Genomic DNA, 26,935 nt, shown 5'->3' with positions numbered 1-26,935 from the left:
TTTGTAGTATCCTATCGCCCATATGCTCTTTTCCACCTAAAATACTTTTAGAAGTATCAGTGTTTGAACCTCGTGCATTGCAATGCTAATAATACGAATTGGCGTATAAACATCCTCTATGACATATTGTTCCAGTACTTGCAGCAAACACAAGTCACAAAAAACAAAACAGGGGAAACCGAAAAAAAGGCAGCCACCCTCTGTCACACCTCTGTCCTGTACAGTACAATTAATAAATTACACTACCAATATTAAACAATAAATATCATAAACCCCGCGCAGCCAGAGCACAGAAAAAATCTCAATTAACAAACAAATTGACTGACTACACTCCGCTTCAAAACAGCAGAACAACACTTTCCCTCTCCGGTCGTCGTACAGCGGCACAAAACAGCGAGTGAAGAGAGAGGGGAAAAGCAGAAGAAAGGTAAAACGGACCTGACGCCACGTCACGCAAACGTACTCCAATAGAATCGACAGGACAGCGGACGACGAAAGTCAGACAGCCACGACGACAAACAAAAGGATATCTCCCTATAAATTTGACCCCCTGACAATCCATGATCGTGTGTAACGCAACAGAATGAACTAAATGATCACTGAGAGAGAAATGCGTGTGAATCTCAATTCTCTCTCTCTATTTGATTCCTTTTCGTACCTACGCCCTCCCCCCGAACGAACGCCACTAGACGCCGTACTGTGACGTCAATTTTTCACGCAGGGGCGGGGGGAATTGATCGGAAAAGCGTTTCCAGTTGTCGTCGCCCACCTGATTTCGAAACCCGTGCAATATCTTAATTAAAAAAAGACAACCCAAGTGAGAGTTGTTTGCAAAAAAACACATCCCCTCCCAATATGACCTTGTAGAACATCTCCTTGAGATCGGGCTTGGGATTGATCCACGACGCGACGGCATCGCAAAAAAATATGAAATCCTACGCGCCGGCTAGAATATAAAGGAGAAAACCGACGCGTTTACGCTTGCCTGGACAGCGCCGCCCGGATTGACGATGATCATTGCGCAAACGCCGCGAAAAGCCGAGTCTTTCTCTTCGTTATCGCGAATGTTTCTCAACGACGTGCACCTTTGCGTGGAGGAGAGGGAAAGAGAGAGAGTGCGCCTTTTTTTCAGGGAGAGGGGGTACAAAATTAGGTACCAGGGTCGAATGAAGTGCTGAAGGGGCTGAGCAACGGACTCAGGACAAACTAATCCTAATCGTCCAATCGTTATCGCTAAGATCCAGAAATATGCACGAAAGCGGAGGAAATTTTGACGACAACTAACCCGTGTTCTCCAAGAGCGTCTTGGGTGTATTAGGTCGATTTATGATCGTGACGAGAGGATCGATGACGGCAGGAACGTAGGAGATCATTTCCCCGCCTAAAGAACGGCCGTTGGAATTCTTTTACGTACCAAAACTGTCGCCGCTCACCCATTTGTATAGCGATTTCTCCCACGGCCCACGTGGCATTGTTACACACCGAGATGTGGTCGGGATTCAGATTCTCTGCCAAAATCGGCATGAAAGAAGCTAGAAGGAAACACTCTACATTCCCCAACGAGATAATAATAATAATAATCTGTACCAATGTGAGGTTTGACGTGAAGAAAGCAGGCTTTCGTCAAGTCGCCAAGCAAAGCAAACGAGCTCTGCCTCACTTCAGCCATAGGATCCTTACAGACACAATATCCTTACTCATTTTTTCTCTCGCTAATACTCTACCTGAACACACTGATAGAGGAGTAGGAGCAGACTGCTCTGAGCTACTAGACTCTCGATGTTAGTTTCGAGACCCTCAGCGAGACCGCTCAATAGATCAAGAGCTACGATCATGAAATCTTTGTCGGGCGGCTCAAATGCTTCCGGATTCGAAGCGTAAGTCTAACGCGTTTTTACGTCAGAGGGGAGAACTCGCGAGCGGGCTCTCGTCACGTACGACAGACTCGGTGAGATTCTTTTCTATGAGACGAACTGATCGTTGGAAGACGGGCGCCGCGTAGGGAAGAAAACCGGATTGGAGAGCCGTGGCGACGGAGGAGAGACACTGCAGTACGCGAGGCGAAGAAAACTGAAACTAAACAAAGAAAATCGACCTAATTTCTGTACCTCTAAAAGGGGAAAGAGATCTTTGTCGTCGTCGTTAAGCGAGTGCCACTTTTCCAGCAAAGGAGGCATCAATTTTTGAACGTAAGACTACAGAAATAAAAATGTACTCTTCTGAAATGAAAACGTAGACGCTTCGTTTTCGTCTTACGTCTTCATTTAGATGATTTCCTACAGAATCCGCTAGTGTTCCAATTGCGTCATACAAAATGAGAAGGTTCTTGTGCTGAAAAAAAGGTATTGGGCGTATCGATCAAGAAAAGGAACAATTTAACCTGGTATCGGCTGAAAGCAAAGACCAGCGTTTCGAGAATGTAGCTAAGGTAGGGAACGAGCTCTGTGCACGCTTCTTCTTCCAGAGTAGCAAAGGCGCTAAAAGACACGTCATCCTTTCTCCTATAATAATGAATATTCTTCCCCCACCTGCATGCTGCCTCTTGGACACGTTTACTGCTGTCTAGTATTCGCTTGAGAAGCTGAATAGGGGCCACCACGGTGAGGAGACACCGGACAAGAAGGTAACACTATTTCTTACCTCGTTCATTAACTTTTGAAGGTATAACTCGTGGGGTTGGTTCACTATCCAGTGCGAGTATCGACTCAACGTCCAGCAGGTGATCGATCGAATAAGAGCCTTTTGGTGAAAACGATTCAAAACGAGCATACGCGCACGCGCACTTGAACGCTTCACCTTGGAATCGGTCAATGAAGATATAAGAAAGGGAACCAATTCGGGCAAATGGAGCACCATTCCCGAATAACAACCTAAAGAAATCGTCCTCGATTCGACGAACCCCCATTTCCCAGACGTCCTTACCCTCGGCAACCGCTCCTAGAACGAGTATGCCCGACTCCTTCACAATCCATTCAGCGCTGAAGAGAATTTCCTTGAGAATAGGAAGCAAAACGGGCAGCATGGCATCGTGAAAGACGTTCGCGAGCATGTCGAGAGCGGCGGCGGAACACTTTCGCAGATTCCAATCAGACAGCGAGTCCTCGCCGTCGTCGTCATCGTCGTCGTCGCCGTCGCCGTCACCGGATTCGCCCTTAGGAGAGAAACGTCATAGATGAATACACAGGATTGGATATTTACCTCGACGTGTTGCTGGCCGTGCGTTCGGGCTTTGTGAAAGCGCGGTTTGATGTCTTCCGCTCGATCAGGCACGTCAGCGTCCTCGTCAGCATCTCCCTAAACGAGATTACTCGCGATTTAAAAACAACGACGCATACGCGTTCCCCAACCTTTAGCACGGATATATCGCTTGCTGAGTATCTCATTCCTTTTACGAGAACGGGAACGAGTCTAGAAACGACGTTTATCAGTGTCCTTGACGTGCGAAATCAATGAAGAAAGAGAGAGGGGGTGATCGCTAATCTCACTACGTTCTTAACGCGAATCAAGGATCTGATCTAGTCCACGTGCGAAACACGGCACCCATTCGCAGAGCGTACGTGCCGTGTACTAGAAAAATGGACGCTTCGCTCGAACACACGCCCTCCGGCCCACGACTCACACATTGAGATGATTAGATAGGACTTCCTTGCAGGCGGGCATCTCGGCGAGCGTGAGCCAAAATTCGCACGCTTCCAAGGCAACGAGTTCGTCCCCATCCTGAGTTCGAAGCAGCATATACTTGAGAAAAGAGAGAAAAAGATTCAGTGAGACCCACCAACAGTCTTAAAGGTATTTTTTATTTACTTCAACGATGCTGTGTATGTGAGGTGAGAGTATGTCAAGACGAGCTTCGAGAAGCATGACTAGAGCGCGACAGACGTTCTTGCGAACTTCCATATCGTCGTCATTCGAAATCGAAAAGAGATTCTAACGGAAGGTGTAGGAATTTAGCGAAAATTCACTTTTTTGACGTATATAATATACCTCGATGAAGGATCCAATGTGTACCATGAGCGCTTGCGATTTCATCAGAATGAACTGATTTATGCACGCTATGGCGTGAGATCTGTGGAGAGAGAAGACGTCATTCCGTCTAGTCGTCGCTACGGTTACTGTTATCGTACCGAATTTTTGAACTCGAATGTTTAAAAAACGTCAAAAATTTCGGAATGAGAGTATTGAGCGGTCGATTCATGTCCTCGCGATCCAACTGATCGGCCGAATCCTCGCAAATCTTCTGAAGAGCACCGAACGCTCCCTTCAGAAAATCAAGAAAAAAGAATTGACTACATGCATATCCCAAATCATTCCCTATTTATTGCCTCGCATATTGAATAGTCATCGCTGTCGAGAAGTTGCGACAAAAGCGGTAGAAGTTCGGGCCAGGCGACGAGACCGCCGTGCTGGACGATATTCGTGACGAGTATACCGACGGTGGCCCGTATGAGCGGCGACGGATCGCCGATCGCGACGAGACATTCCGACTTGACGTAGCTCTTCACGCCGTCGGGAAACGACGCGTAGTACGTCTTGACGTTGTTCTTTAGGATGAGACCGGATAGGGCGCGCGTCGGTTCGTCTGGCGTGCGAGACGATTAGGGAAACGAATCGCAAGGGGGCCCCCGGGAGTTGTTTACCTTCGGTTTTTAGTCGAGCGAGGACTAGGACGAGGTAGTTATTGAAGTCGGGAAACTGATTTAGGGATTCGAGTTTCTGCGGAGCGAGAATAGATGCTTCGTGTTCTTTTTTTTTCTTGTTCGTTTTCCCACTGACCTGCTGCACGGCGCGCTGGATTTCTGTGCTCGGGCTCTGGCTTTCCTTGAGGAGTTGAAGGATTTGAGATAGGCCCGCTTCGTCCGGCTGCCACGCCATTGAGGACCACGCCGGGAGAACGCGGAGAAGCGGCCGCAGACACACGTGCTGGGCAATGTCGACGTCCCGTACGCGGCTCGGCTAAATTTAGATTCTAGTAGAACACGTGACCGCACTCGCGATTAATTAAATTGGATTTCGGCAGGCGTAATCTTACTCAAACGATTCTCATCGTTATTGAACGATGAAGCAATTGCGCTCGTATCGACGCCATCAGAATCAGCATGGGTAAATCGAGGACAATAGACAAGGAAGTTGGGGTCAGAGACATGACGCTTACAAATCTCTTTCTGGCATTGCAGTCTTCTCTTCATTCCACGTTTGCGATGAATTTCTTCTGTGCATATGCAGCTTTGATTTCCTCTAACCGCAACTGATCAGATAGCCTCCCAGCACGCCCTAGGGAAAGCCCACCAATAAACTATTAACAAAAAATCCATTAGCATACAAAGGCTATGTTTCCAGATCAAAGCCTTTCCAGACGTGTACATGCGAAAGACTTGCTCCATTCTTGTCCCAGAACCGCGCGAAGACGATTGATTGCAGAACAAACGAGTATACATTTCCAATCGAAAGCCATTGTTCCTTTTTCACTTTACAGACCCCGGGCCACACATAGAAGCTCAATGCCCGATTGTCCTGCATGATAAGAAATATATTCATGTGCCTCACACGGCCCACAGCTCATTCCTCGCCCATCACCGCGAGAGGAACACTGCAGAGACAAGACCATGAAAGTGCTGGCCTTGTCTGCTCTGCTCGCCCTAGTCAATGCAGGTATTGCTTCAATATCGATCCCTGACGGCGGCGGCGGCGACTGTAAGCTCGATTTTTTCACGCAGCACCGCTGAGCATGCCAGAGCCAGGAAAAAGCTACGAGTATAGCTACGTGGCGACGGCTGTTAGCGGAATTCCGGGCACATCGGAGAACAGCACTGGTCTTCGCATGAAAATGACGCTCGTCTGCACGTACATCAATGCAACTCGCTTATCACTCAAGGTTCGCTGACGAAAATGGAATTTCGCGTAGTCTATTGAGAATTGTCCTATTGTTTGCGTAGGTGAGCGAATGTTCTATCGAACACGCCCTATCAAAATTCGTCGCAGCGGGGGACGAGAGCAGCTGGCAAGACGGCGACGGAGACCTTTGTAACGAAATTCAAAAGGAATGCATTGTATTCGATTTGACGTCAACGGGAATTCCTGCCATCTACACCGTTCCCAGCGAACAGGATCCGATAGTCAACATCAAAAGGGGGGTAATGAGTGCCTTTCTCGCTGTGCCGACGGGACGCGAAACGAGAAAATTCGAACAATTGGTATAGCCAAGAGCCGTAGAGAGAGATGATTCGATTTGTGCCGTTAATTGAATTTTTGAGTAGACTGATGTTCTGGGTGGTTGCAACTACAAGGTGATCGAAAGCGTTAGCGGCGAAGAAATCGTCCTTCTCAAGGAAAGGGAATTGGAGAGCTGTTCCAATCGCATGAAGGACTTCTCGACGATTCTTCCAGAAACGAAAGTACTGAGAAACGAGCTCATTATAGAAGCAATATTCCTATTTGCGGCTAGGAGCAAGAGGCGATGTTCGTCTTCGGGTCGACGTCTTCTGAACATATATTCAGTAACACCACCAGGGGAACGGTTCTTTCAAGAGCCACAATCCGAGAAAGGCAATCATTTGCGCCACTCAGCAAAGATGGAGGTGCCGCATTGACGACGATAGAGTAAGTCATTCATCCCTCGATGCAGTTGCTGAGTAGTAAATCTCCATGTTCAGACAGTATCTAACGTTGAAAGGAGAAACTGAGAACGTAGAGTGTCCAAATGAGCGTACGACTTACACCGGCTATGATCTTTATCCACGACGTTGCTGTTCTTTGTAGCTGACAACAAAACTTCAATCATTTTCAAATATCCTGATTTCTCGCACGAGACAGCGACGTGCAAAGTGAAGGAAATCATCGACAAAGTGGCCACACAGGACCCCAAGCTCTTCGCCGAGCTTTTCGCCGACACTGTGGAAGAGATGCGGAAATGCACCTACGACGCACTCAAAGACGTCGTAGAGACGTACAAGCTCTGCTTCCCACGCGGAATAAACCCCACTGACGTCAAAAGAGCACAACAGTACGACGATCAAAACTGAAGCCCACCCACCAAAGCTGAACTTTTTTTTCCAGTGCTTTGACTCTCGACGCTCTCGCTTACGTGGGAACTTGTCCCGCCATAAAATTGATCGGTGAAATGACGACAGTGCAGGAAGAAGTGCCCTGCCTGTCGTCAACGCGAAAACGAGAGTTGGCCGTCAGTTTGTCGGTGGTTCCTCTGAGATACTGTTCGCCCTGTTTCCTTCTCAGCACAGCCACAGTAAGCTTCCAAATACATAGTTGAACGAGTTGGGGGTAACAGACAGTTGATTCTCGCAGGAAATGGCTAGAACGAACTCCAGGAACATGACTTTTGAGTTCGTAGTCGGCGCCGTCATAAACGAAGTCACCGAGCACCCCAACTACGTTTGCTCCAAGGAAACTGAAGAGGTAGCTGCCAGAAAAAACTTCGCCAAAGAAAACGAGTTGGCTATTAATTAAATTCTCGCAGGCTTTTGGTTTTCTAGAGGAACAGTGGAATGCAGCGATGAACGTCGAGACTGGCGAAATTTTGAACGTCCAAAAAGCTGTTCACACACTAAAGGCTATTGGCAATGCCAAGTTGCCTAGAAGCTGGACGATCATTCTCACCGCTCTCAACACAACCGGCTGCGAAATTAACAGCACAAGTCCAGAAATCGAAGTCCGACTCGCTGCTCTCTACGCCCTGGGCAAAGTGGGAGACAAGTTTCCCTCGAAGGTAGGTACAATACATTTGATTGTGCGAGAAAAGACGTGACTTGGTCACAATGATTAGGTGCGCGAGATAGTTCTTCCCATGTTTATGTCTCGTTGCGACGAAGCCGAGGTTCGAATCGCCGCCTATCTCGTCTACATGAAAACGCTCCGAAGTCCCTCGCCACCCAATCTAACCGAGCTGAAACAAATGATTCTCTCGCTGCAAACGGAGCCGAACACAAACGTCAAGACGTTCGTCTACACTCATTTGCTTTCGCTGGAAAAAAGCGATAATCCAACGAGACGATCGCGGTATAATGATCGCGGAAATAAACGAGTCGTTGTCTGATCCCCTACGTCATTTAGTCGAGAAATCATCGCCTATGTCATCACAGTGACGAACATTCGCTACTGGTGCTCGTACTGTGACATGGGTTATTTCTCCTCCAAAGCTCAAAGGCACTACGGAGCGTTCGGTAATCGTACCCATAACGATAAATTTTTCTGACGTCTGCCTTTTTCGTTCAGCTGACCTTCCCATGAAAACGCCTCTTCCACGAGATATCATGGGCCTCGAATACACCACGACGGTTCTGTTCGGCGAAATCGAAGGAGTCCCGCGTAGCTCTACGGCAAAATTCAAAGTAAACACATTCGGATACGATATCAATTTGCTGGAGATGGGCGTCCGTGGAACGGGTATCGAGAGACTTATTCGATATTTGTTCGGACCGACAGGATACTTGAGATTGGGCACACGTGTGATGAAAACCAGTGGACTGTCTGAACCGAAAGCAGTAAGTAAACGTTATTGACTCAAACCGTCTCGTGTCACGCAATTCTTTGTCCAGTGCCCCGTTGAACAAGAGCCGATGTACGCATCGGGTTACGTCAAAATGTTCGGCAGTGAGATGGCGTGGAACAGCATCAACGAAAGCGAAATAATGCATCGACTTTACGACAAGAATTTTCTGAACGTTCTTCGAGAGGAGATCACCGACACCGTCATGGAAAAATTCGCTTTTCGAGATATTTCCACCGTAGCAAAAAGTCTGTACAACTACCTCGACTGGCTGATAAACGACCGAGTCCAATTGCCGAATCTCGTCAACACCGCCCTGTCGAAATCGACGCAAGCCCTGAACGTCTATCGCAGCATTCCTACCACTATAGGCCTGCCTTTGAATATCTCGGTCAAAATGAGCGCTCACGCTCAAGTGAAAGCAAAAGTCGACGGCACGTTCTCGAGCACGGAGATTAAACTCGAAGGAAACGTCGAGCCAATGTAGGACCGCAACAAACTCGTCGTGCGAGTCGTAAATTTAAATTCGTTTCTAGAGTCGGCATCTATTCGACCCTTGAGTTGGTCCTCGACGGCATCGTTGTTCAGCCCAAAATCACGATGACTGGGAGAAGCACGGCCGGATTCCAACAAGAGGGCACCGCTACACTCGACGATCAATATCATCTAACAGTTGAGCTGACCAAAATGCCGGACGAACCCGAATCGGTCATCGCCGAATTCACGTATATATAGTCTATCTTCGTAGTCTTAGATTGAAGATGAATTCTTCTGATAGATATGAACAGCATGTCGAAGTGGGAGAAAGCCGAATGGAGCTGAGTACTTGGAAGCACAACCGAGTAAGAAACGTAAGAATTCTCTTACTCCTTTATCATCGAGTTCCGTACTCCAGACAAAAATCACCGAACCCTTTGGAATTGAGATTCTCGGAATTAACATCACGACTCCCATCAGTTATCCGAACACCACCGGCGTTCCCTTCGGACCCCTTTTCCCGCTCTCCGGCCGCGCCGAAGGCTCCGTACGCCTCCGATCTCTAACCCCAGCGCCGACGAGCATCATCTTCAATTTCTGGAACGAAACGCTGATTAGCGTTCTCGAGGGAACGTTCTATTCCACGCTGACGACCGTCGGCGGCGTGAGCAGCGGACTGAATGGCACGTACAACTGGTACACGACCGGTTCGAAACCGTATGAACAGCGTGTTATCAGTCTAAAGGCGAACAGCGTCCCAGGCAACGCTTCGGCTCACATCGTTGCCAATACGTGGAATCGAGTCGATATCGAAGCGTGGATGACGATGAATACGACCATCTGCAATTCCACGTGCTATGCTCGTTTCAATAGGACTCATTTCTACGGTAATGTCTCCCGATATCGTCACACCGTCGATAACACGACGGCGATTATTCGCGTTCCTGAATTCTGGGGCGAAATCAACGGAAGTCTCGTCAATAACACCGAAGGAAATATATCGGCGATTCTCTATCTTGAAGGAAGCGACAAGCCGCAATGGCTTCGAGTCAATACGACCACGATAGGACTCATGGTCAATTTGACTGCTGAATCGAGTCTCTTCAATACAACCAACATGGGATACGTTCTTCCTTATCCTCTCAAAGCACGTAAGAGTCTCGCGCGACGTATTTCGTTTAATTAATAATGTGAATCCTTCTTTTTCGACAGCCATCTGTAAGTTCTTCAAAGGCTCCAGCAAAAACGTCCATCACATCATCACCTTCGACGACTACAAAATGACCGCGGAAATGAAGTCGACGTGCGAATTCGTTCTCGCTCGTCAGCGCAACGAGTCGGACAACTTCGCCGTCACCGTCCAAGGCGACGACGTCCACGTCTACATCAACGAGACGAAATACACGCTCGTCGGCGGAACGACCCTTCAAGTCGACGGCCATCCGCACGAGCTTCCGTACAAAGTCAAACACGTCGTGAACGTGCGAACGGTGACGGTCGGCACGGAGACGTACACGCGACTGAGCGCTTGGGCCGGCGTCGACATCTACGCCAACGGTCACGGCATGCAATTGGCGGTTAACGGTTTCTACGCCGGAATGACGGGCGGTTTGTGCGGAAATAGCGACGGCAATGCAACGCTTGGCAACGAACTCGAAACGCCGTGCGGTTACGCGTCGACTGTCGCTGAGTTTATCGAATCTTGGGCGGTAACCGAGCCAGCGAAAAGCTGCGATGTCAAAGAGGTCCGCGACGTCTCGCAGAAAGTTATGGATGTTGCCGTCGCACAGTGCGCTCCGATTTTCGAGACGCTGCTCGTTGTTGGGCACAGTTCGGTGAAATATCAGCATTATTTGAGCGCTTGTCTGCACGATGTCGCATACGGAGGAGGTCCGGAGCCGAGCATCAGGGGATACAAGCTCGCTCTCGCAGCCAAGCACCAAATACCCCTAGAAGGTAAAGAGAAGATTAAGGCCAAAAGCAAATCTTAAAATTAAATAATTATGTTCGATTCCTCTAATCAATATGTGCGACTTTTAGCTTGCGAGTACGGATCGTGGAGTCGCTGGAGCGACTGCATGAACGGCACCAAGTCGCGATACCGTCAAGTGATCAAAACCTACGTCAACAGCAATTGTCACGAACAAATTCAAGAGGCCGAGTGTCAGATAGGTGAGATATTGAAAAAACGTTCGAAACGAATATCCTGAGACCTTCTACGTAGAAAATCCCTGCCATCCCATTCCGGAGTATGCCAGCAAAGATTACGAACATAAGAAGTGTCTCAGCGTCGAAAAGTTGCCCGCCTGCCCCGCCAATCATTGCAAGCCAGCAAAAACGGAGAGAAAGCTCGTCGCTTTCCGATGCAGTTCGAAATCGAACGCTCGAGCGACGGCGTTGTTCGCTGACGACAAGCCGATTATGCTGCCGTGGGATGAGCCCACCGATTGCGTGAAAGCGTGAAGGGACGTCGCATTCTGATCTGGACACTTGAAGTGCTTTGTCTGTGTTTGATTGTGCATGTGTAGCGTTTTTCGTAGATTTGTGGGGTTTTTTGTCGTTTTTGCGTAAGAAAAGCGTTTGCAAGACAACGAGATCGGTACCCTATGCCCGCAATACTGACCTGTGGACGGCTGCCTGCTGCCAAAAAAGTCTCATGTTCACGTTGCCTGGTCTCTAGCGTACGCTACGGTGGTCCGGATCGGCCGCCGCGCCGGCGGGCCGCGCCGGCAACTCCAGAGTCTGGTCGCACACGAGCTTGCCGCTTAGTTAGTTTAGTTGGATAGGCTAGCGCTGTTGAAGATCCTGACACAGACACAAACGCAGACACCCCACGAACAAACTTTGACGTCCTCTATCTATGCTTTGACGACACCCACTTGCAACTGTGGGTGGCCTGAGGGAGGGGAGAGGGTGGCAACCTGCAGGTGTGGCGGCCATTCAAACTCTTCTTCCGCAAACCATGAGAATAGATTCGACTAGATGAATAAGTGTTACTCAGGACTTGCTTCCGTCCTGAAAATGCGATAGCATAATCTCCTCTCTACGAAACCACTTCGCAACAATTGACAATAGATTTGAAAGGCTTTGTTCCCAAAGAAGAAGAGAAGGGAGGGATGATTTCAATGTCCAATTGTTCGTCCAGGGGGAGATATACACGTGCTAAGACAGAACAAAGCCATTCCTCGCTCGCCAGCCCGGAGAGGAGGAGACCGATGCAATCAACGCTCCTTATGAAGGCACTTATTTTACCAGCCCTGCTCGCTCTCATCAGTGCAGGTGAACCGCTCTTAGACCGCGTCCATCCACAGGATATCCTATCTCGTCTTTTCGCAGCTCCAATCAGTCTGCCGGAGCCGGGAAAGAGCTACAAGTATGACTACGAGGCGATGGCTATTAGCAGCATTCCTGGCACATCGGAGAACGGCACCGGCATTCGTCTGAGAATGAACGTCATGTTGTCGTACGTCGACGAAGTGCGCGTATCTCTCAAGGTCGGCGCCGCATAAAAAACCGGTTTTTTTATCTTCCGAATTCTATGATTCATTGTGTTTGTTTGGAGCGCAGGTCGATCAGTGTTCGATGGCGTACGCGCTGAGCAAGTTTCCCGTCGAGGAAAACAACGTCTGGCAACCGGCCGACGCTTCGTTGTGCGGAGAACTGGAAAAGGAGTGCATCGAATTCGAACTGACACCGGAGGGAATTCCGGTCATATTCACTGTTCCCACCGAGGCCGACCCGATAGTGAACATCAAAAGGGGTATGATGAGTGCTTTCGTTGCCGTACCGCGAGGATCTGAGAGCATTCGATCGGAGCAAGTGGTAGGGAGCGATGTCTTCGTTATAGATTGCAGATTTCCATATTGGGGTGTTTTTGTCTAGACCGACGTTTTGGGACAGTGCGAGTACAAGGTGTGGGAAAGCAGCAGCGACAAAGAAATCGTCATTCTCAAAGAGCGAGACATCGAAAGCTGCCCTGATCGCATGAAAGAATTTTCGACCATTCTTAGAGAGAGTCAGGTACGAAAAATTCGACGATTGCGTCGCGTGCGGCGCCGAACGCCTTCGATAGGAACAAGAGGCGTTGTTCGTGTACGGATCGACGACGTCCGAGCACCGCTTCCGAAACACGACGAGCGGCGAAACGGTTCTCATTTGGGCCAATATAAAGGAGAAACAATCATTTGCTCCGCTTAGCAAGGACGCCGGCTCCGCAGTAACAATTGTCGAGTAGGTTTCCTCGCGAGATTTCTATAGAACCCATTGCCTTATTCTGTATCTCCAATATCAGGCAGCATCTGACGTGGAAGGGAGAGATCGATGCTCCGACGTGCCCGCACAAACGTAAGCAAATTTTCGTTCATTTCTCATTCATCCATGCATTTATTGCAGCTAATAACAAGACGACGGTGATATTCAAGTTTCCCGAACACGGCCCCCCATCGAGCGACAAAACGACGTGCAGAGCGAAGCAGCTCATTGAACAGACCGTCACACTCAATCCCACGCTCTATTCCGAAATGTTTCCGAAGATCATCGACGAGATGCGACGATGCACGTACGAAGCGCTCGAAGACGTCGTCGATGCATTCAAGCTTTGCCCCACAAAGGGCCATACGGAGATTGAGAAAGCAAAACAGTAGGAGAAATTGTACGGCGTCATGTGGAACTTGAATTTTGATTTTACAGCGCTCTGACTCTCGACGCTCTTGCCTACGTCGGAACGTGCCCCGCTATCGAGCTCATCGACGTGCTGACGAGAAAGACGTCGTGTCTTGGATCGTCGAGAAAGCGCGAACTGGTCGTAAGTCTGTCGGCTGTTCCACTGCGTTATTGCTCTCCGTGCAAGCTTTTGAAAACGGTCACGGTGAGCTTGGTTGTATATATATGCTGTTAGGATTACTCGTCGAGTTGCTTCTCCGTAGACGATGGCCAAGGAAAACACAATGAATATGACGTACAAACTCGTTGTCGGCGCCGTCATTCACGAAGTCACCGAACATCCTGACTACGTGTGTCCAACAGAAATAGAAGAGGTACAGTAGTCAAGCTTTGTATTCGTTGATGTCGAATCCTCACTGACATTCCAGGCATTCGTCTTTCTGGAAGAAGAGTTACTCAAGTCGATGGAAAACAGCGACATTCCCCACAGCGTCCACGTGCTGAAAGCCATGGGAAATTCGGGTCTGCCTCGATGTCTTCCCATTCTTCAGCGCGTTATCAACACGACGGGATGCAACACGACAGGCATCAGTCCAGAAATTGAACTAAGACTCGCCGCAATATACGCCCTTTTGAAAATATCCGACAGATTCCCATCGAAGGTATGCGAGTAAAATATCTATTCAAAAAGAACCTCATTTTCGAGTCTTTGGGGAACAGGTGAGAGAAATCGCACTTCCTATATTCATGTCTCGATGCGACGAAGTCGAGGCGCGAGCGGCTGCCTATTTCGTCTATATGAGAACGCTACGAGGTTGGTTTCCTCCCGAACCGATCGAGCTGAAACGGCTCGTTCTCTCTCTGCAATGGGATCCAAACGAAAATCTCAAGTCGTTTGTCTACACGCACTTGCTCGCCTTGGAAAAAAGCGATAATCCCAGCAGAAGATCTCGGTACTGCGAGGAGAAACAAAATTCAATTCTAAACGATCTTTCCTCCTCCTCCCCTATAGAAGAGAAATGATCAACTACGTTATCACGGTAACCAACATCCGCTATTGGTGCTCGTACTGCGACATGGGCTACTTGTCGTCGAAAGCAACAAGAGAATACGTCTCTCTAAGTAATCCGCGCACGCCAACAAACTAGAAAGATGATTCACTCTTTTCATTTTTTTTTGACAGCCGACGCTCCTCTCCCCCGATCCCTTCCGCGCGACGTCCTCGGAGCGGAATTCAGCATGGGAGTTCTGTTCGGCGACGTCGAAGGCTTGCCTCGCAGCGCAACGGCCAAACTCAAGACCAACGCCTTCGGCTACGATTTCGATTTGATTGAAATCGGCGTGAGAGGAACGGGCATCGAGAGGCTCATACGTTTCCTATTCGGTCCAACGGGATACCTGCGTCTGGGAACGCGTTCGATGAAAGCGAGCGGTCTTCCCGAGCCCAAAGCCGTGCGAAAAAAGCGAATAGTCGAGAATTTTTTTTTGATACCCCTTTTCATTTTCAGTGTCCCGTCAAACAAGAGCCGATGTACGCCTCCGGCTACGTGAAGATGTTCGGCAGCGAGATGGCGTGGAATAGCATCAACGAGGAGGAGATCATGAATAAGCTGTACGATCGAAACATTCTCAACGTCCTGCGAGAAAGCATCACCGAAAACGTCATGGAACAATTCACCTTCAGCGATTTCTCCAGCGTCGCCGAAAAACTCAACAATTATCTCCAATATCTTCTCTACGGCGAAATTCGCGTTTTAGAGGTGAATACGAATCTTTCTAAATCGATGCAGATGCTCGACGTTCATCGGAGCATTCCGACGACAATTGGACTGCCGCTCAACATCACGGCGACGGCGAGTAGTCACTCAAAGTTGATGGGTAGACTCGACATTCGAATCACGACGAAAGAAATTCGAGTCGACGGAACGATCGAACCCGAGTAAGAAGTAGTCGCGCGACATCGCGAGAGAGATTATGCATTGTCTCTATAGAGCCTGCATGTTTTCGTCTGCTAATATCACCTTGGACGCTTTGGTTGTCAAGCCCAAGCTCGTGATGAAGTTGACGAGCAGGGGAACGTTCAAACAAAAAGGAACCGTCTGCGTGTTCGACGACTATTCGGTGAAAAGCGAACTCGACGAAATGCCGTCCGAGCCGGAGACGCTTCTCGCAGAAATGAAGTAAGAACGACGTCTCTTTTAAAATTAATTCGAACAACCGAGTCCACCAGGTACGAGCAATATGCCGAAGTGAATACCGAAACGTTGAATATGACTATCTGGAAGCGTAACGAGGTAAGGAGAGAGAGCAACCGTCAACGAATAGTGAAAACCTCCCTCTCTCTCTCTCCCCCCAGACCGAATTCTACGAACCGTTTGGTGCCGAAATACTCGGCATCGAAGTCTCGACTCCCGTCAGCTATCCGAACAGCACCGACGTTCCCTTTGCGCCCTTCTTTCCGCTTTCCGGCAACGCCGAAGCGTCCGTGCGTCTCAGATCGCTATCCCCGGCGCCGAGCAGCATTCGATTCTTCTTCTGGAACGAAACGCTTCTTGACGTGAGCGAGGGAACGTTCTACTCCAAACTGGAAACGGTCGGCGGCGTCGGACGCGGAATGAACGGCACGTACAACTGGTACATGACCGGTTCGAAACCGTATGAACAGCGTGTTATCAGTCTAAAGGCGAACAGCGTCCCAGGCAACGCTTCGGCTCACATTGTCGCCAATACGTGGAATCGAGTCGATATTGAAGCGTGGATGACGATGAATACGACTGTCAGTAATTCCACGTGCTACACTCGTTTCAATAGGACTCATTTCTACGGTAACGTCTCCCGTTATCGTCACACCGTCGATAACACGACGGCGATTATTCGCGTTCCTGAATTCCGGGGCGAACTCAACGGAAGTCTCGTCAATAACACTGAAGGAAATATATCGGCGATTCTCTATCTTGAAGGAAGCAACAAGCCGCAATGGCTTCGAGTCAATACGACCACGATAAGACTCATGGTCAATTTGACTGCCGAATCGAGTCTCTTCAATACAACCAACATGGGATACGTTCTTCCTTATCCTCTCAAAGCACGTAAGCTTTATATCAGCTCACCTCGATTCCCATAGTAACAACGTTTCTCCTCATTAGCTATTTGCAGATACTTCAGAAGCTCTCACGAAGCAACCTATCACATCATCACGTTCGACGAATACAAAATGTCAGTGGAAGTCGAACCGACGTGCGAATTCGTTCTCGCTCGTCATCGCAACGAGTCGGACAATTTCGCCGTCACCGTCCAAGGCAACAGCGTCCACGTCTACATCAACGAGACGAAATACACGCTCGTCGGCGGAACGACGCTTCAAGTCGACGGCCATCCGCACGAACTTCCGTACAAAGTCAAACACGTCATGAACGTGCGAACGGTGACGGTCGGCACGGAGACGTACACGCGACTGAGCGCGTGGGCCGGCGTCGACATCTACGCCAACGAACTCGGCATCCAGTTGGCGGTGAACGGATTCTACGCCGGAATGACGGGCGGTTTGTGCGGAAATAGCGACGGCAATTCGACGCTTGTCAACGAACTCGAAACGCCGTGCGGTCACGCGTCGAGCGTCGCCGAATTCGTTCACTCGTGGGTTGTGCCGTCGAAGACGACGACGAAATCGTGCTCCGTCGTCGAGTCGGTCGTCTCGAAGGATGACATGGATAGAGCGGCGGAAGTGTGCAGTGAGATCTTTGAAGTCGTGCTTGCGAGAGGTCATAGAGTCGTCGCATTCGGTCACTATCTCAGCGCCTGTTTGCACGACGTCGTTCGCAATGGATCGCCTGTGGAAAGTATTACTGCCTACGCGATGGCAGCCGCCACCAAACACGTTCATCTGCAAGGCAATAGAGAGAGAGAGAGAGAGAGATTATTTAGATAACAAATGTGAACTTTTAGGGTGTCACTATGAGAAATGGGGTCATTGGAGTGCGTGCGAGAACGGCGTGACGTTTCGTCGACGCACCGTGCGTAGAAACTATCTCAACGGTCAGTGTCATGATTTGATCGAAAGCACGGCTTGCGGTTAGTAACGAAAACGAGACTCGCGATATCTGATAATTCAAATCTGCTATACTGTACGTAGATGAGCAGCAGCTACTCATCGTCGAAAGGACGCCGAAACCGACTCCTACGCCGACTACTAGCACTCGCACCCCGTGCCGTCTGATCGAGAAGAAGGTCTTGGGGACCCATACCGGCAGAAAGATCTGCTATAGCAAACAGGAGCTTCCTGCTTGCCCGGACAACTGCACGCCCATCTATCCGCCTGTCTCTGAGCCCGCGCAAGTGGAGTTCCAGTGTACGAGCGAAGGGGGTTCCGAAAGCACGATCTCCCTGCCATACTACAGGCCAATCGACTGCAAGTAGAAATCGAATCTACGAACCCAAACTGTCTGTCTGAGGCTGAAACTAGATGTTGCGTCTGCGTCTATGTGTGTCTTCGATGTTCTGTTTCGGTGAATGTGAGTAGCTAGCCAACAGTGTCTTTCTTACGCATTCGTTTCGCACTCATTCTTGCGACGTAGCACGCGCGGATCGTCTGCTTTCTGCTTTCGATAGAGTTTTTTGCCACGTGATTCGTTCCCGGATTGTAAGCAAAAGCATTTTCCATGTCGTTCCGTAAAATCTAACTTCCTTCGCAAATCGGTCAGTTTTACTCCAAGCTGAGAATTCTGGCTGTTGGGCGTAATGTTTCGCCACTGTTACTGTCACTGTCAAGAGCTTCAGTTTCAAGTTTCAATTGACCAATAGTAGTAAGATCGCTCACCGTCGCAACTTAAAAGCATTCTTACTTTCACTCCAGAACCATCAAGAGCCTCAGCAGACGAGATGAAGTTATTTCTAAGCATCGTACTAGTAGCCGTTTCCTCCTTCATTGTGACGGTGAAAGGATGCGATTCGCCCAAGTGCTGCTGCCCGGAAAAGGAAAAAAACGTCACAGTATTAGAGCAAAATAACGCCCTTACTATTTCGTATAGCCACCAAACAAGCCCAGCATGCGAGCAAGATAGCACCATGACTGAGATACGTTGCACCGTGGAACAGGACCAGGCAAGGCGTTGCGAAGCACAATCAGGCAAGCAAATCAACGTCACAAAGACGGACGGCGACGTTACTATTAGCACTGACGACCAATCCTGTGTCATCAAGCTTCACTGCATAATCGACGATCAGTGCAGTGATTCCAAAAGCTGGAAAGGCTACTATGAAATCAACGCCGCTTCGCTGGCAAAATCCAGTGTTGGGTTATTTGCTATCACGACAACGGTGGCGTTGATCGTTTCAGCATGGTTTCAGTGAGGAGGCAACTGCTTTCTTTCGAACAATAATTGATGAATGTGTGCATGATTCGTCGGTTTTTCTTTCTGTTTCGATGTTCATCTAAGAAAGTCGTATATTGTCTGCTCCTTGAACTTCTTCATTTTTACCAATCGCGCGTGCATTTTGGCTTAGGCGAGCCCGGTAGCTATTTCGCCAACTTTCTTTTATTTCTCGACTATTGCGCAACTAGTACGCATGCAGCTAGGAATTATATTTCATCACTGTCTCTAATCATGGCGAAATAAAAATTATGCATGAATGTGAATTTTAGGGTCCTAGTTTGGTCAACAGTTCCTTGCGAGGCGATTCTGATGCAGAACCGATCTGCTTTGAGTGGGCGTCACGAAGAAATAAAGTCACAACGGCGGCAAGGAAGACTAGTAGGGCCCCAAACAGAAAAGAAGCCCCAGGCATTTCCTAGGAAACGCGCAAAGAGATAGCTTGTTATAGTTACCAGAAATGCACACGATGACGCTATTTACCCTAACAGATGATACCGTTTGATTCCGCGCTTCAGCGGCATCGTGAGGCTCCGTTAGGTCAACGTGAAATAAGCCAAAGAGTAGACCGAATGCGGCAGGACCGAGTCCATTGCAGAGGCCGCGTATACCAGTCACTATGCCTTGGACAGCCCCTGTAGTTGAATCGCAGCATACGACTGTTTGTGGCAATGCAAATAGAATGAATATACCTTGCTGATCGTCTTCCGCGTTTTTTGAAACCAGCGCCGTGATCGCCGGATACGTTATGGCTGAAAAGGCGGCGAGACAACCAGCTGACCACATCATCCTGGAAGAAAAGAACAGCTATCCAATGTATATCATTCCAGGCGAGTCGATTCATACCAAGGTTCGGTGCTCATTCCAAAGCAAGCCAGCTGAATGAACTGGAAGAGGAGCCCCACGATTATACATCGTCTATTACCTACAGTGCTAATCAGCATTCCCAGCAGCAAAGTCTGATAAAAAGAAATGAGACGAGGACTCAATGAAATTCGTCTTAGCATCACCTGTGCCACGACGGAAAGCAGACCCACAATAGCTATAAACATTGCAACGTCCTGTCGACCAAACCCTATTACCTAAAACAAATTCATCATCTGAATTTTCATAAATAGAGAGATATAGAGAACCTTAGTCAAATAGATAAACAGGCACGAATACTGCCCAGCTTCCGGTAGATAGGACAAAAATACTATAATCATTAGACGAAGAATATTTCTATCCTGACCAATCTTTCGAATGGACTAAAAACATAATAATAGGAGTAAGCTAACCAACTCATCCAACCTCCCTATCATACTGTACCTGAAACGGATCAGCTTGTTCCCACGATATCGGCGCGCCCCACGAAGCCGGTCGAACTCTTTCTGGCAACGATTCGGGAACGACGATTAGAATGAAAAGGAGATCGAGTACGGATATGCAGGTGGCAAACAGAACGACGACTCCGTCGCCGAATTTGGCGCTGAGAAAGGCGCCGAGGGCCGGACTGGTGACGAAGCTCGCGGCAAACGTCGCCGACACTTGCCCGTAGGCGGTGCTGCGCTCGCTTTCGTCCGTTATGTCGGCGACGTAGGCGAAAACGACGCTGAACGTGACGGCGAATAGGCCGGACAAAGAGTACACGGCGAAATACCAACTAGGGGAGGAAGATCATTGTTAGACAACGCTAGAGCCTCTTCTAGTTACTACGGGTGCTCTACATATCGTTTTGTCTATAGAACAATTGCCTAACACTTTAGGGGATCTATGACTACTTTGGCTATATATTGAGCTAGAAACTCACCCTGCACTCATTTTCATTAGCGGTATAGGTAAACACGTGAAGAAGACAGAGAGCAACAAGAACGACTTTCGACCCCAAACGTCGGATAAGGCGCCGATGAGTGGAGCGCTCAAAAAAGACAAGAACCCCTAAAAATTCCCATTTTCACAATAATAAATCCAAGCCATCCTACTGTCCACCTTCACTCCCTGTACTAAGCCATTCATCAGTAGAGTGTGACTACTGAACGTTTCGCCTAGAACCTAATCCCATCCCCCATTGGTATGCGTAAAGAGAATTCTCCTTGTTTTCTTACTGTTATCATGGGGCCGGTCAGTAGTCCCCATGCGAAGAACTCTAGAAATATCACTACCGTCGCGTGGAAGACGCTCGGACTTCCTAGACCCTGCGCACACGCAAAGTCACGCGCGTTCGGCCTTCGCGGCCCTATGGAAACCCCACTCACGCCCGTTTCGTCGCGCGACGCTTTTCGAGCCTTTTTCATGTCCTATAGTCGTTCGGAATCGATGGTCGTCGCGATCATTTGGTTGGCTGACGTCACGCTGAGGTGGAACGTAGGCGGGTCAGTCAATCACCCGTATTCTCAAGAGCCCCGCCTCCTTCGCTAAGTAAACAGGGTATGGACCTTGACAGCAGCAGCAGCAGCAGCAGCAGTAATAGCAGCAGCGACAACGACAGTGGCGACAAAATTTCAGCCAATGACACCACTTCAAAATCATCAGCTCCAAGCCTACCGTCTCGACGTGGACCGTCCGCCGTGTCAACGATGCAACGCCAAAGGTTTCTAATTAGCAACTTTGTATTCCCCCTGTCATGCTCTTTCCCAGACCACGGCTGCACGTTGCCGTGGCAGCCGTAAAGCGCGTCGCCAGTCAAGGCGAGTACACGCCGGAAGACTACAGCGTCTGTCTCATTCGCGAGGGACAAAATGGGCGTTGGCACTTTCCGACGAACATTGTCAAAGCCGGCGAGAATCCCGAAGAGCTCGCTCTGGCGACATTGAAGCGTCAGACAGGATTCGATGGTACAAAGTTCTAAACAGCTGTATATGGACCACTAATGAATCTTTTCAGTATCTGAAGCTTATTCCGTGTCTGTGCAAGCCAAGCCGAACCTAAAACAACACGACATTCTTCTGTTCTACGTTATACCTGTTCCAGTAGAAGGTGAGGAAGGAAAGACTCAGAGAGCCGCGATCTTCAAACCTTCCTCTAGATGATCCCCTGGGACCGCCATCTGTCGAAACAAAATTCATCAATTTAGAAGACGCTGTTGAGAATCGAGACAATGATTACGCAATGCTCTATCCGCATCGGTACGAAAGAGCGAACGTCGCATTTACTTTTTACTGTACCTTGTGCAGAGATCTGTTGTACGCCGTCGATACGTGGCTGAACGAGCGCCACGTGATCCCGTTCGTCAACGTCGATCTTCTCTTTCTGTGCAGCGACGAAGGCGAAGGTCGCGGCGGTCTCGTCAAGGCAATCGTCGAGAATCCTCTCAGCGAGGCCAATTTTCATCCGATCGAGAACCAACTTCTCATGGGTCTCAATAATCCTATGTTTACGGCGCCAAAAGCGGTGCAGGAAAGAGTGAGCGCCGCTTTTCCTGATAACTAGGATGCTGTGTAAAAAATAAGTACTAGAAAAAACGCACGTGCATTAAGAGTACGAATACAATTCACATAAAACCATGTCGACGCGGCTTCGGATTCTCCTACGAGCTGATGCCTTGAAATTGTTTCATGAGAGCATCTATTTTGGTTGACTTCTGATCGAAGATTTCTCGCTCCTTTGTCAGCTTTTCGTGTGCCGCTTCCCAACGAGCCTTTGAAAGGAAAAAAAGAATGTTGGTACTGTCTCTATTGTCTCGTTCTTACCTTTTCTTCGGCTATCCATTTCTTTTCTTTGTCGTTCTCTTTTCTCATCTTGTGAATCCATTCCTCGTTCTGGATTTTGTGTTGTTCGAACATTTCTTTGAGCTCCTAATTACGACAGGTATGCCTTTTTAAATATATATTTTCTATAGGCCGTTTGATTGATACTTTCTGCTGCTTCAAATACAACTCCTCGTAACCTGTCTTCTCCTCTTCGAATGCCTCGCGTTCAACTCTCAGCTTTTCCTTCTCCCTTTGCGCAAAACAAAATTAAACGTCTCGGCGTTACGGTGACGATATCCTACTTGTCAAGCTGTAGAAATTTATCCCGAAGCTCATCATACATTTCCGCTATCTGCTTGGTCAACTTCGTCTTCTGTTCCTCAAAGCCTCGCGCTGGTACAGCCTAAGACAACCCCCCAAATGCACGAGCACGTCAACACAATGAAGTGAACGGCACCTTGGGAGCTGGAACCGGTACGCGTCGCCTTGGCGCGGGAATAGGAGCTGATAGATCATAGTGAGCCGTAAGCGAAGCCGTTGGCTTAAACCTTAACGCAGAAACTATGCGCTAGAAGAGAACTCGCCTCCTCTTCCCCATACTTACGAAGAGACGTCGCCGTCGCCTAAAAAATTTCAAAGTAGCATCATGCAGTACATCTAAGGAGATCTATTCTACTTGGTAGAGTTAGTATCCAAAGGTCAGCAAAATCGTTTTCGTTATTCATTCCTCCAAAGACCAGCATCTGAATCAATCGTTCATCGATGCCCCCAGCTAAACTAAACTGCCTACCTGATTTCTCCAGCACGTTGCCGCGTGACCAAATCGCACCTCCGGAACCTCGTCGCCGGTGGACACAAGGGTCCAAGTAGTCTCTAAAATGAATTTTTGTTCTGGCTGGCGGAAACGAATTGTGTCCAATAACCGTCCAAGTCAAAACGGTGGACGTCATTAAAGGCCATTTCCGTCTCATCGACCATATTTGTGCCGCCAAAAAGGTACAAGTTCTATGTGAAATCCGTAGAGACAGCGTTCTACGTTACTCATAGTATCAAACACCTTAAGCCCGTGAGAACAGAGGGAGCTAAATTCGCGTTGATGTGGATTTTCGGGTGGCAAAAGTTTGCTCCAAGTCAACGTGGCTATATAAACCCTCGTACGGGTGGGTACCTCTTCGTCTTTCCATACCTGTCTCCAGACAATATAAAGAATTCAAAAAGCTATTCTCGCCGAGCGAGCCTCCGAAGACGAAGAGCTTCGTTCCAGACGAAGCGCAAGAGTGGTCACCTCGCGCCTCGGGAATTTCACCCGACGCATTCAACAAAGTCCACTTCTTCGTATCTGTGGGAGCCAAAAAAAAATCACGGACCCCGCCCCCTATCCCGCCCAAGTGCTGCACACCAATGTGAAACATGTGAAGCGTATTCGTCGCCGCTCCCTCCACGATTCCGCCGAATACGTAGAGACACTGGCGTATGGACGCTGTGCTCGAATTTAGCGCTTTCGGCTCTTCGCCGTCTGTTGACAGCGTCTCGAACTCTCCCCCATCGGCTAAAAACGGATCCCGCGCTGAGTCGATAGGCGATCGGGTCTAGAAACGTACTTGGATCGAAGGAGTAGACGCCCGGCAAACATATGTCCGCATCGGACGCGTCGAAGCCTCCGAATAGATAAAGAAAGCCGCCACTCTCACTGCAAATTAAAGAAACGTCGTTTCGCGATTGCTACAAAAGAGTCTACTGTACACGAGGGCGTGGCCTTCTCGCCGACATGGAAGCACTCCTTTTGGCTCGACTCGAACCCATTCGAGAGATTCGGTGTTCACTTTAGGGTCAGGGCAGTTTATTAGTGACAATCATCGCTCTTTTCCTTCGTGGACCTTACGATAGAGACTGTGCATGTCGTTGAAGTATACCGTTTCGTCTCCTGCAAGCGAACCGCCGAATAGATAGGCCGTCGATCCGACGAGAGCGAGAGATGCGCCCATTCTAGCGCGAGGAGACGTCGCTCTTACATCGATCAGGGTCTATCGGGTAACCTTTTCGATGGGCATTGCCCTGCTGGGCTGCACGCTTTCCATTCGAGCTGTCCCGACATGTAGAAGAACAAGTCCTAAAAGGAGGACGCCATTTTGTTTTCTCACGTGTGCGCGCTAGTCCGGGCGGGCGTGGGCTACACGTGAGAAACAGCATTGCATTTTATTCCAAGAATGCGGCAGCAGAAGCACGCTTTCCAGTGAAGAACTAAACGCGCCTTACGCCAACGTGTGCGCAATAATAAAAGCTATCATGGTGAGAACAGATAGGCCCAGTCCTGCAGCTCCACCAGTTGGCTCTTCAGTCACGCCAGTGCCCACAGCGCGAAAGTCTCCAACCCACTCTTTCTTCCAAAAGGGGCACGACAATTCATCTCGACATTCAAAAGCGGCAGTGCAACTGTCGCTGCTTCCAGTCGAAATGGTTAGCTTGTCGTTAGCGTACCTAGCAAAAGTTACAGTTCCACTTGCTAAAGACGCCACGCAACGGTTCGAATCGATCCAGCATTCTCCGCTGTCAATGTCATTGCAACGTGACTGAGATGCGCCCCACTTGGTGACTTGAAAGCGTATGCCTCGTCTTTCGTTTTGAATTTTATCTGCTATCTCCACTTGCTCAATGCAGCAGCACTTTGATGCATCACACGAGGGTCCACTTGAATAGGGCCACGAGGGAAAGACGGAAGCTGTTGGTGACACGACTTTCGTTGGTGACACGACTATATATGTTGGCTTTGTCCAATATTCGCCTTCCCAAACGCTCGATTGTAAGCACGACCCACCCTTGCAGTAAATCGTATAACGACACGAATCTCCTTCAGACACGTCGATTAGTCGGCCTGACTTGATCATTCTGTAATCGAATAAGAGACCATTAGTGAAATCCGTTGCTTGACAGTCCATTACACCGGGTTTAAGCAGAAAGCAAAACATCGATATACTTGAACCGCTATAGGCGAACATTTTGCGATACAGAAGACAATTGGCCGTTGAACTGTGAGTGAAGTTGATCATAATTGCGCTTTTTCCATTAATTACAGTTGGAGGTCCCAATTTATACGTGACGTCTCCGCTCGAAGGGCAACAGCATTCGCTTTCGGGACACTTGCTAAAGACGAATCTCGTATCGCCTTCGATGAGCGTGTATTTGCCGGCCCAAGCGGAAGTGCACGAGTCGGCGACGCACTTCATAGCGGCATCACATTGACCACTTCTGGGAAACGTCATCAGGACTTTCTGATCGACGTAACGAGTCAGATTAAACGACGAACCGTTGACAGTACACTGCAAATTGCCTCCGGAAACGACGTCGCACGTGGCGACGATGTAACGACGTTGTTCCGCACCGCCGCACTTGGCCACGTAACGCATTTCAACTAGCGTTTCGTTCACTTGCACGACGTCGATAAGACTTTGGGGACAGCACGTTGGACAGTCTGACGATTTGCACTCCGGTTGGCGTTGGGAGGGCCAGAGAGGCGACGTTCTTGGCTCGGTTCCTGCGTACACTCCTTGCCACTGATTCGAGTCCATGCAGTCCTTATCGTCGCAGTACAGAGTGATCGAGCATCCCGTAAAGAAGTCGATTTGAACGGTATTGTCTTTTCGCGTTATGTTGACGTCATGCGATGCGCCGTTGATGGACGCTCCCGATGTTGTGCACGTCGTGGAGCTCGTTTTTTGGCAGATAAAGCCGTACGAATGTCCTGGAACGTCGAAACAGTTGGAGTCTTTTCGAGGAATGTATGTCATTTGGATGTGGGAGGGTTCGTCTTTCAAGGCGGCCGTGACGCCGTCGTATGGACAGCAGCAACCCTTGGGGCAGGCGCTCGACGACCTGCCAACGCTTATGATGACGAGAATAGGAACGAGAAGGAAACGCATTCCGAAGGAAACGCTTTGACCTCAGGCTGACCCACTTCCTCTCTGGTATGAACTTTTCGTTCCCGGATAGATAGACCCGTTTGATTTATGAGCATAATAATCTAAGGTACCGGTAAGACTTTGGGGGTGTTTTATAAAAGGGTGCATGCTGAACTTTTTCGATTTGAGGACTGTACGTTTTTCGTTTGATTTGTTCAAAGTAAGAACTCTCTTACATTCGTGGTAGTTCTTCATTGCTGCGTAATCCAAAGACGTACATCCTCGAGAATCCTTTAGATGTGGATCAGCACCACAGTGAAGCAAACGCTAAACACAAACAAACCCAGGATTATCGCCATTTTG

The 26,935-nt window shown here is 48.9% G+C and overlaps 7 protein-coding genes across 7 annotated transcripts; 3 read left to right on the top strand and 4 right to left on the bottom strand.

The window, feature by feature from the left end:
• Positions 1-42: 42 nt before the first annotated feature.
• On the bottom strand, positions 43-6,653 carry LOC136190406 (transportin-1-like). Its single transcript, XM_065978547.1, has 27 exons — positions 5,030-6,653; positions 4,774-4,966; positions 4,638-4,713; positions 4,323-4,579; positions 4,125-4,258; positions 3,985-4,066; positions 3,805-3,927; positions 3,620-3,738; positions 3,348-3,408; positions 3,199-3,294; positions 2,923-3,151; positions 2,797-2,870; positions 2,641-2,739; positions 2,529-2,581; positions 2,381-2,477; positions 2,257-2,331; positions 2,109-2,195; positions 1,939-2,046; positions 1,725-1,883; positions 1,588-1,675; positions 1,434-1,532; positions 1,286-1,381; positions 1,158-1,233; positions 986-1,085; positions 861-935; positions 659-793; positions 43-599 (listed from the first exon to the last, which is right to left on the bottom strand). Exons 2-26 carry the CDS (start codon positions 4,870-4,872, stop codon positions 686-688), a joined length of 2,670 nt encoding a protein of 889 aa, XP_065834619.1. The 5' UTR covers positions 4,873-4,966; positions 5,030-6,653; the 3' UTR covers positions 43-599; positions 659-685.
• On the top strand, positions 5,506-11,568 carry LOC136190405 (vitellogenin-like). Its single transcript, XM_065978546.1, has 20 exons — positions 5,506-5,649; positions 5,715-5,872; positions 5,934-6,191; positions 6,255-6,392; positions 6,443-6,597; positions 6,651-6,703; positions 6,757-7,000; positions 7,054-7,240; positions 7,300-7,410; positions 7,472-7,720; positions 7,778-8,010; positions 8,065-8,174; positions 8,227-8,495; positions 8,550-8,983; positions 9,037-9,225; positions 9,279-9,342; positions 9,396-10,128; positions 10,190-10,933; positions 11,018-11,149; positions 11,202-11,568. The coding sequence occupies exons 1-20, from the start codon at positions 5,604-5,606 to the stop codon at positions 11,438-11,440; spliced, it is 4,746 nt and encodes a 1,581-aa protein (XP_065834618.1). The 5' UTR covers positions 5,506-5,603; the 3' UTR covers positions 11,441-11,568.
• A 537-nt stretch (positions 11,569-12,105) lies between these two features.
• Positions 12,106-18,184, top strand: LOC136190404 (vitellogenin-like). Its single transcript, XM_065978544.1, has 20 exons — positions 12,106-12,256; positions 12,314-12,471; positions 12,545-12,799; positions 12,860-12,997; positions 13,050-13,207; positions 13,269-13,321; positions 13,370-13,616; positions 13,667-13,844; positions 13,903-14,013; positions 14,068-14,301; positions 14,360-14,592; positions 14,652-14,761; positions 14,823-15,091; positions 15,148-15,578; positions 15,631-15,819; positions 15,870-15,933; positions 15,996-16,728; positions 16,786-17,529; positions 17,585-17,710; positions 17,772-18,184. The coding sequence occupies exons 1-20, from the start codon at positions 12,193-12,195 to the stop codon at positions 18,053-18,055; spliced, it is 4,779 nt and encodes a 1,592-aa protein (XP_065834616.1). The 5' UTR covers positions 12,106-12,192; the 3' UTR covers positions 18,056-18,184.
• A 1,015-nt stretch (positions 18,185-19,199) lies between these two features.
• On the bottom strand, positions 19,200-21,351 carry LOC136190409 (hippocampus abundant transcript 1 protein-like). The gene is made up of 11 exons (XM_065978550.1): positions 21,243-21,351; positions 21,093-21,182; positions 20,977-21,039; positions 20,798-20,925; positions 20,317-20,650; positions 20,142-20,255; positions 20,019-20,090; positions 19,855-19,967; positions 19,701-19,798; positions 19,492-19,643; positions 19,200-19,426 (listed from the first exon to the last, which is right to left on the bottom strand). Exons 1-11 carry the CDS (start codon positions 21,279-21,281, stop codon positions 19,277-19,279), a joined length of 1,353 nt encoding a protein of 450 aa, XP_065834622.1. The 5' UTR covers positions 21,282-21,351; the 3' UTR covers positions 19,200-19,276.
• A 38-nt stretch (positions 21,352-21,389) lies between these two features.
• LOC136190411 (uncharacterized) lies at positions 21,390-22,464 on the top strand. The gene is made up of 5 exons (XM_065978552.1): positions 21,390-21,577; positions 21,625-21,821; positions 21,871-21,963; positions 22,013-22,112; positions 22,161-22,464. Exons 1-5 carry the CDS (start codon positions 21,417-21,419, stop codon positions 22,414-22,416), a joined length of 807 nt encoding a protein of 268 aa, XP_065834624.1. The 5' UTR covers positions 21,390-21,416; the 3' UTR covers positions 22,417-22,464.
• Positions 22,391-24,826, bottom strand: LOC136190408 (rab9 effector protein with kelch motifs-like). The gene is made up of 16 exons (XM_065978549.1): positions 24,713-24,826; positions 24,559-24,662; positions 24,420-24,498; positions 24,278-24,366; positions 24,076-24,225; positions 23,863-24,015; positions 23,734-23,816; positions 23,600-23,681; positions 23,467-23,549; positions 23,353-23,419; positions 23,281-23,299; positions 23,134-23,224; positions 22,979-23,079; positions 22,842-22,926; positions 22,677-22,781; positions 22,391-22,624 (listed from the first exon to the last, which is right to left on the bottom strand). The coding sequence occupies exons 1-16, from the start codon at positions 24,769-24,771 to the stop codon at positions 22,514-22,516; spliced, it is 1,461 nt and encodes a 486-aa protein (XP_065834621.1). The 5' UTR covers positions 24,772-24,826; the 3' UTR covers positions 22,391-22,513.
• Positions 24,827-24,853: 27 nt separating this feature from the next.
• Positions 24,854-26,902, bottom strand: LOC136190407 (uncharacterized). The gene is made up of 2 exons (XM_065978548.1): positions 26,748-26,902; positions 24,854-26,694 (listed from the first exon to the last, which is right to left on the bottom strand). Exon 2 carries the CDS (start codon positions 26,591-26,593, stop codon positions 24,929-24,931), a length of 1,665 nt encoding a protein of 554 aa, XP_065834620.1. The 5' UTR covers positions 26,594-26,694; positions 26,748-26,902; the 3' UTR covers positions 24,854-24,928.
• Between the last annotated feature and the right edge of the window lie 33 nt (positions 26,903-26,935).

Source organism: Oscarella lobularis, chromosome 8, assembly GCF_947507565.1.
Source record: "Oscarella lobularis chromosome 8, ooOscLobu1.1, whole genome shotgun sequence".
Taxonomy (NCBI): Eukaryota; Metazoa; Porifera; class Homoscleromorpha; order Homosclerophorida; family Oscarellidae; genus Oscarella; species Oscarella lobularis.
The sequence above is the reverse complement of the archived record's forward strand: the minus strand, read 5'-3'. Positions and strand labels throughout refer to the sequence as shown.

What these genes read in the sequence shown, in the direction of transcription:
- LOC136190406 (XM_065978547.1), bottom strand. Translation starts at nt 4,872, where the DNA reads ATGGCGTGGCAGCCGGACGAAGCGGGCCTATCTCAAATCCTTCAACTC. An exon ending in GTCCAAGAGGCAGCATGCAG is followed by an intron (nt 2,478 to 2,528) that starts GTGGGGGAAGAA and finishes CGTGTCTTTTAG; the next exon opens with CGCCTTTGCTACTCTGGAAG. An exon ending in GACGCTCTTGGAGAACACGG is followed by an intron (nt 1,234 to 1,285) that starts GTTAGTTGTCGT and finishes TCTGGATCTTAG; the next exon opens with CGATAACGATTGGACGATTA.
- LOC136190405 (XM_065978546.1), top strand. Translation starts at nt 5,604, where the DNA reads ATGAAAGTGCTGGCCTTGTCTGCTCTGCTCGCCCTAGTCAATGCAG. An exon ending in GCCGCATTGACGACGATAGA is followed by an intron (nt 6,598 to 6,650) that starts GTAAGTCATTCA and finishes CTCCATGTTCAG; the next exon opens with ACAGTATCTAACGTTGAAAG. An exon ending in GACGTCAAAAGAGCACAACA is followed by an intron (nt 7,001 to 7,053) that starts GTACGACGATCA and finishes TTTTTTTTCCAG; the next exon opens with TGCTTTGACTCTCGACGCTC.
- LOC136190404 (XM_065978544.1), top strand. Translation starts at nt 12,193, where the DNA reads ATGCAATCAACGCTCCTTATGAAGGCACTTATTTTACCAGCCCTGCTC. An exon ending in GTCCAACAGAAATAGAAGAG is followed by an intron (nt 14,014 to 14,067) that starts GTACAGTAGTCA and finishes CTGACATTCCAG; the next exon opens with GCATTCGTCTTTCTGGAAGA. An exon ending in GACGGAACGATCGAACCCGA is followed by an intron (nt 15,579 to 15,630) that starts GTAAGAAGTAGT and finishes TTGTCTCTATAG; the next exon opens with AGCCTGCATGTTTTCGTCTG.
- LOC136190409 (XM_065978550.1), bottom strand. Translation starts at nt 21,281, where the DNA reads ATGAAAAAGGCTCGAAAAGCGTCGCGCGACGAAACGGGC. An exon ending in TGCTTTCCGTCGTGGCACAG is followed by an intron (nt 19,968 to 20,018) that starts GTGATGCTAAGA and finishes TCTTTTTATCAG; the next exon opens with ACTTTGCTGCTGGGAATGCT. An exon ending in GGAATGAGCACCGAACCTTG is followed by an intron (nt 19,799 to 19,854) that starts GTATGAATCGAC and finishes CTTTTCTTCCAG; the next exon opens with GATGATGTGGTCAGCTGGTT.
- LOC136190411 (XM_065978552.1), top strand. Translation starts at nt 21,417, where the DNA reads ATGGACCTTGACAGCAGCAGCAGCAGCAGCAGCAGTAATAGCAGCAGC. An exon ending in TCAACGATGCAACGCCAAAG is followed by an intron (nt 21,578 to 21,624) that starts GTTTCTAATTAG and finishes GCTCTTTCCCAG; the next exon opens with ACCACGGCTGCACGTTGCCG. An exon ending in GCGTCAGACAGGATTCGATG is followed by an intron (nt 21,822 to 21,870) that starts GTACAAAGTTCT and finishes GAATCTTTTCAG; the next exon opens with TATCTGAAGCTTATTCCGTG.
- LOC136190408 (XM_065978549.1), bottom strand. Translation starts at nt 24,771, where the DNA reads ATGTCGGGACAGCTCGAATGGAAAGCGTGCAGCCCAGCAGGGCAATGC. An exon ending in CGTCTACTCCTTCGATCCAA is followed by an intron (nt 24,226 to 24,277) that starts GTACGTTTCTAG and finishes ATCCGTTTTTAG; the next exon opens with CCGATGGGGGAGAGTTCGAG. An exon ending in CCACCGTTTTGACTTGGACG is followed by an intron (nt 23,550 to 23,599) that starts GTTATTGGACAC and finishes AATTCATTTTAG; the next exon opens with AGACTACTTGGACCCTTGTG.
- LOC136190407 (XM_065978548.1), bottom strand. Translation starts at nt 26,593, where the DNA reads ATGCGTTTCCTTCTCGTTCCTATTCTCGTCATCATAAGCGTTGGCAGG.